General features: G+C 45.1%; 2 protein-coding genes across 2 annotated transcripts; one reads left to right on the top strand and one right to left on the bottom strand.

The window, feature by feature from the left end:
* Positions 1 to 846: 846 nt before the first annotated feature.
* On the bottom strand, positions 847 to 2153 carry VTP21DRAFT_10886 (uncharacterized protein; the record flags this gene model as incomplete). The annotated part of the gene is made up of 4 exons (XM_069390270.1): positions 847 to 956; positions 1026 to 1078; positions 1142 to 1214; positions 1277 to 2153. The coding sequence occupies 4 exons, from the start codon at positions 2151 to 2153 to the stop codon at positions 847 to 849; spliced, it is 1113 nt and encodes a 370-aa protein (XP_069252436.1).
* Positions 2154 to 3862: 1709 nt separating this feature from the next.
* Positions 3863 to 5567, top strand: VTP21DRAFT_10885 (uncharacterized protein; the record flags this gene model as incomplete). The annotated part of the gene is made up of 5 exons (XM_069390269.1): positions 3863 to 4090; positions 4187 to 4618; positions 4704 to 5243; positions 5314 to 5441; positions 5516 to 5567. The coding sequence occupies 5 exons, from the start codon at positions 3863 to 3865 to the stop codon at positions 5565 to 5567; spliced, it is 1380 nt and encodes a 459-aa protein (XP_069252435.1).
* Positions 5568 to 6000: the final 433 nt, after the last annotated feature.

The following is a 6000-nucleotide window of genomic DNA, read 5'->3' as shown; positions in this document are numbered from 1 at the left end:
TTTGGTGCTTTTTACCCTCTATCTCACTAAATCTAAGTGGGTCAAGCGACGAGAACGGCGTGGGTTCGAATCCCACTTCCCCCACCAGCACTTACTTTTAGTTTGTGACTGCTGTCCACTTGTTCAGAAATTGAGTCTTCACTCTCGAAAAGATCGCTCCTACGAAAAGTACGAAGCTTACATCGGTTTCACGTACAGGCTATTCACGACCACTACGATACACGCATATCGATTGAACGCCTATCTATCAAAGACCTATATCTCGTCATGTTAAGTCCATTGACATTAGCTTCATGTAATATATGGAAATTAAATAAAATGTTTCCATTGATTGATCAAAGAAAAAAATCTAAGTGGGTCAAGAGCATTAGCTTGGTGATTTTGACGTAGAAATCCATCCTACTGTTCCTATGTGTAGGATTCTTTTAATATAGTCCTATGCTATGATAAAAAATTTTTTTCGAGCGAGAGTGAAAGAGTAGCCGAATCACTAGGCTCATGAGATACTGGCAGATATAGTTTCTCGTGAAAAATGCAATGGGTTACGGACTCATTCTTCATATATGAACAGGTCGCCAAGATATTATAAACAAGTAGGTTGAGGGATAAGTAAAGAAAAAGGAACACGTTTTTATACATAATAAAAAACTCTCTCTTATAATTATTTTCAATATATACAACTCAAACAAGAGTATATTAAAATGAACCTTTAAAATTTATATCAGCTTCTTCAAAATGGGCAGCACAATAGGATAAACTTGTGGGGGGAGGATGACTTCCGAGCAGGAACGGGGGTCCTTTTCCACGTCAATTGTCAAAGCTTCATAACTTATTTTCGTCCTTTCGCTATGGGTCAAGCCGAATGGAGTGGTAACTGGGGAATACAAAATCCTCATCGATGAACTTGCGTAATTGCTCAACGATGAATCTTTCCACTTTGCCCACATTTTTCAATACTATATATCTCAGATCTTGAGTGAGAGATAATGAAAGAAGACAAGCGAACTCGAGGATCACTCAAATACCTTGTTTTTTCTTGTCTCCTATCTCGGATTCTATGCGAATGTCGGTGAGTAGGCTATAGGAGATGATTCAGTCCATCACTACTTCAAGAATGCCGAGACCAGCCTGTTTCACTGACCTTTCCTTGGGGTCACTTGGCTCTAGGAAACAGAAGTTAATTCTTCGGCGCAAATAGGCAATCACGGCGGTAGCTAAAGACGGAACTCCATGGGAAAATTGGCTGGGGACTTGGAAAAGAAGGCCAAAAACTTACCATTGAATGAAAGCCCAGTTACCGTTAGCTGCACCGGCAAGGCCATGAACATCACGCTCGGATAGTTCACACGCAGTTCTGTCAATATAGTCAGTCTCATATTACCTTTGTATTGTATCTGAACTTGCACCTGTGCGTCCAAGTTCTCTTTCTCAGCTTCAGCTGCAGCTGCTTCTGACTCCTCCCCCATGCTCTGCTGGCTTCTACCAGAATTATGCGGTCTACTACCCATTGATTTGGCTTCGAGGTAAGAGCCGTCTGAGGCACTTGTCCTGCGTGACAGCGAATGTCTTTCAGACGCAGTCGTGCTCAGATAGCTTGATGCAAAATAATGACTCTCCACCTCATCTGCAACTCCAAGCCGAGTAATACCAAACGCATTTGAAGTGCCAAATTGTTGGGAGGAATTGGAATGGCGGTCTTCCATAAATGACTGATCTAGATCGTTATCAAAAACAGCCTTGTTTCTGTCTCTCTGATGATCCTGGCGGCTACTTCGACTACTAAGATGTGATATACGAAATGGACCTTCCTCACTTATGGATGTGTGCCGATCCAAAGCATCGGTCACCTCCATTTCATGCTCACTTAGCATCACATCTCTCCCGGTAACCCGATCCCTCCCATCATCGTCGAGCTCAGCAGTCTCCTCATCCTCCTCGAGTTCATCATCGGATGGAAGGTAGAATTCTGGGAACGGATCTCCTATTTCGACGATCTCGATCTGGGGGGGTATCGTTCCAAAACTAAATTCGGCGATTTCTATGTCGCCGAGGAAATCAGGTTTACGGATAGAGGAGAAATGGCGGTTGAGTATGGCCTTGACCTGGGCGCCCACAGAAGCATCCAGCTTCTCCCAGTGGATATCAAAGGACATTTTATGGAGACCGTTAAGGCGGGAGGATAGCGTATCCAAACGTGTCCGGTGAGTGTGACTGCTCTAAATCGAAAATGTTATTATTTGAGATTACATTCAATGACAGCCGTGTTCCCTAATGGCTCCAGTTCGAGTCGATAAAATGGGGAGGGTCAAATCTTCAAACTATTCAGCTTCGAGTTGCAACTTAATGTACAGGATGGCCCATTATGTAGCCTTTTCATTATTTGATTGACAACTTGTCTTGCTTTCTAATCAAAATAGAACGAATTCTCTTCGCTTTTTCTTCGCTCCCCAGAAGACATTACAAAAAATGGGGTTGAGTCTAGTTTTATTTCATAATTCGGGAAATATTATCGTTCTCTTTTTATGCAAGAGAGAATATCTCAATAACTTTCGAATGAACATTTTTTTTCTGGGGAAAAATGGGTGAGAAGCTGTGTAATATGAGTAGGTTATTGCACTATACTTAGTGCTCTTACACACTTATTGTTAATTATTTTGTTTTGAAATTTGTACACAGCTTAGCAATGGTTATCAAATTAGGCCATTCTTCAATGAGTTTGACTCCAAGCTCTGTAATTAGAGAGATTTGCCAATCTAAATTCAACTTATTACTATTGGACCTCCGCACGAGACACGTTCCCTCCGACCATAATAAGTATTGAATATTAAATGCAAATGAGATGGGGAATAGTTATAGCAATGGAGTTCTTGATGGAGAACTTTATCGGTGATTATGGATTGGGTTGAGATGAGATGAGCTTAATCACAATTTACAGTCAATTAAACGATAACATCCTTGTATGTTGCCGCGGGCGCGTCAATATGTATGCCTGCTATTGATGGCAGCAGTGGGTTTTAACGAAATGATTGATGAGATGTGGATGTATTATTTTTCTATTTCAACCGCACTTGCACGAGGCCGCTTTTGCATAGATTTGCTCACATCTCTGTATCCCTCAGAGTGCTATACGGACAAAATTTATCGAGTATAGTTAGGGGAATTTTAAATTGGATTCTGATATCTGGAATTTTGTCATTGTCACGGGCTCTACCATGATGCCTCTCTCCCTGGACATCGGAGGGGGGCAAGGCGAGAGGGGAAAATGGGAAAGTGAGAGGCCCCTCTCTCCATGATACTAGCTCTTGCTTCCCAAGTGGCTATAGGAACGCGCTCGCCCTTTTCTGCACAAGACAGGCGGTTAAGCTTTAATGAACTCTAAATTATTATGGTGAATTTCAGCCAGCCAGAGAATGCGTTTTTTGTGAAATCTTTCGCAGCAGAGAATGTTGAACCGAAATTGATAATTGAAAAATGCACTTCCCTTTCTCTCTTTCTCTCTCTCTTCTTCACCTAATCAATCATACCATTATTTACATTCACATCATGTTCTAAGCTGACTCCTATCCTATATCCTCACCCATTCTGTAAAATACCTGCCTGCCTATAATACATCATACTAGCTACTTCCCCGCTCTAGCGGCTCTTAATTTGATTGATTTGTTTGATTGATCGAGGAGAAAAAGGGACCCTCCCCCACCCCATCCCATTGACTCCCAGTTCCACTTTTGACCCATCTCCTTTTCTTCCAATCCCAGAGCTTGGAGTGAATTTTGCTTCCAAAACCGATCCCCGCCAAGTTTTATTAATTAAGAACATATATCTGGTCTTAAAGTTCATACTATCCTAACAAACGCTCCCCCCCATGTCCACTACTCATATCTCGACGCGTCCCTTGCTCAAACGCTCCGCGCCCACCGACGAAAACTCTGCTCCGGCGGCACTCGTGCCCAAGGAGCTCAAAAAGCACATAGACGTCACCGCCACGCATAAACAACAAGCGGGGAAGGATGGCGACGCGAAGAAGACGGGCAAAATACCCACAACTAGAACACGTAGGAGCGCGCTAACGACGGTGGAGGAAAACTCAAATGTACGTGTTGCTTGAAATTTGACGCGTTAAAATGTGAATCTTTACGCGTCCGGTGCCCATGCTAACGCGTTTTTTGGATGAACCCTCCACATATAGGTTCAGAGGGAGACAGGAAAGGAAGCCAAGACCTCCAAACCGCGTACCACAGCCACGGGGCGTGTTCGCATCTCTGCATCAAAGTCGTCGAAGCTCCCCACCGCAACCACCAAGGTCACGCGCACCACAGTGCATGCGCGCACCACCAGCTCTATTTCTATGCGCACCCGCCGAGGTAGGGTGTGCGAGGAGGAGGAGACGGACGTGGTTGCCTGCGCCGAGCCTGAGCCGGTCGACCAGGACGCAGAGCTGATGGAGGTGGACGAAGAAAAGGCGGTGGAGGAGGGGACGGCGGCGGTAGGAGAAACGGTGGAAGAGGAGGAAATCGCTGGCGTCGAAGAGGACGGCTTTGTGGAAGAGATCGACTACTTGGACACAACCATGGTCGGCGAGTACTCCAAAGAGATATTCCAGTATTTGCGCGAGTTGGAGGTAAGCGGTTCCCCTGCAAATCCTGCTCTCCAGCAATTATACGGAGACTCATTTTTCTCTTCTCCCTCTCCTCACTCCATTTCAGTTGAAATATATGCCCGATCCGAACTATATGCAGCGCCAGACCGAGATCGAGTGGAGCATGCGCGGAATTTTGGTGGACTGGCTTGTCCAAGTGCACGGGCGCTTCCATCTGCTCCCCGAAACCCTCTTCCTCTGCATCAACATCATCGATCGCTTTCTCTCCGTCAAAGTGGTCGCCCTCCAAAAGCTGCAGCTGGTGGGCGCCGCTGCCCTGTTTATCGCCGCGAAGGTGGAGGAAATCCAATGCCCTTCGGTCTCGGAAATCGTCTACATGGTTGACAATGGCTATACGGCTGAGGAGGTTCTAAAGGCCGAGCGGTTCATGCTCAACCAACTCAGGTTTGAGCTCGGCTGGCCGGGCCCCTATAGCTTCCTGCGTCGAATTTCAAAGGCCGATGAATATGATCTGCAGACCCGAACGCTTGCCAAGTATCTCATCGAGGTCACCCTGATGGACGAGCGATTCCTGCCGTATCCAACCTCTCTATTGGCAGCTGCAGGGCACTACTTGGCGCGGAGCATGCTTAATAAGGGTGATTGGGTAAGTGCTCGGTTATCAGTTGAGTGAATCTTGCCCGTTGAAATACTCAATCATGGATAAATCATGCTAGACACGAGCACATCAGTATTATTCGGGGTATACTGAGGAAGAAATCCAGCCCGTCGTGCGGTTAACTGTCGAGCTGCTTAGACACCCTAAGAAGCATGCGGCCATCTTCGAAAAATATGCAGACAAGAGGTTAGACCCCGCATCTTTTGCACCCATTTTCATTTTCCCTCCTTTCCATTGCTAACGGCCGCATCATCCATTAGATTCATGAAGGCTTCAATCTTTGTCTCTCAATATCTGGGAACCAGGCGCTAATTTGCATTTCTGAGGAGAGTATTTTTGGAGAGAACTCGCGACCCGTCCCATTGTTTTATTCTACGCCCTTCTACACCCACCTTCCCCCACCCTTCAAATAAGAGTTAATATTATATATATTTTATTCGCCTTTTCTCCATTTTCTCCTTTTTTACCCTTTGTTAGATTTTCCCTCTTTTTATTTTATTTTCTTATTTTTTTTTTCGACTTCTTTTCGTAAAAATATCTGGACATTTCAATTATCACTCGACTATCCCTCCCTCCTCTCCATGCGGCCCATTGGTGCGATCCCCATGCAGGAAAATGAGATATGGGATCAAAATCCAACGAGATAGAGTACAGCTAAGATCACCCTTGCGGCTTGTTGCAGGCCGTTTAGCGCACAGAAGAGTAAACCTAGTATCCACCGTTTCTGACAATCCGTCGTGACTCA

This window comes from Calcarisporiella thermophila, assembly GCF_041956535.1.
Source record: "Calcarisporiella thermophila strain CBS 279.70 unplaced genomic scaffold VTP21scaffold_8, whole genome shotgun sequence".
In the NCBI taxonomy this organism is placed as follows: Eukaryota; Fungi; Calcarisporiellomycota; class Calcarisporiellomycetes; order Calcarisporiellales; family Calcarisporiellaceae; genus Calcarisporiella; species Calcarisporiella thermophila.
This window is presented reverse-complemented; position numbering and strand designations above follow the sequence as displayed.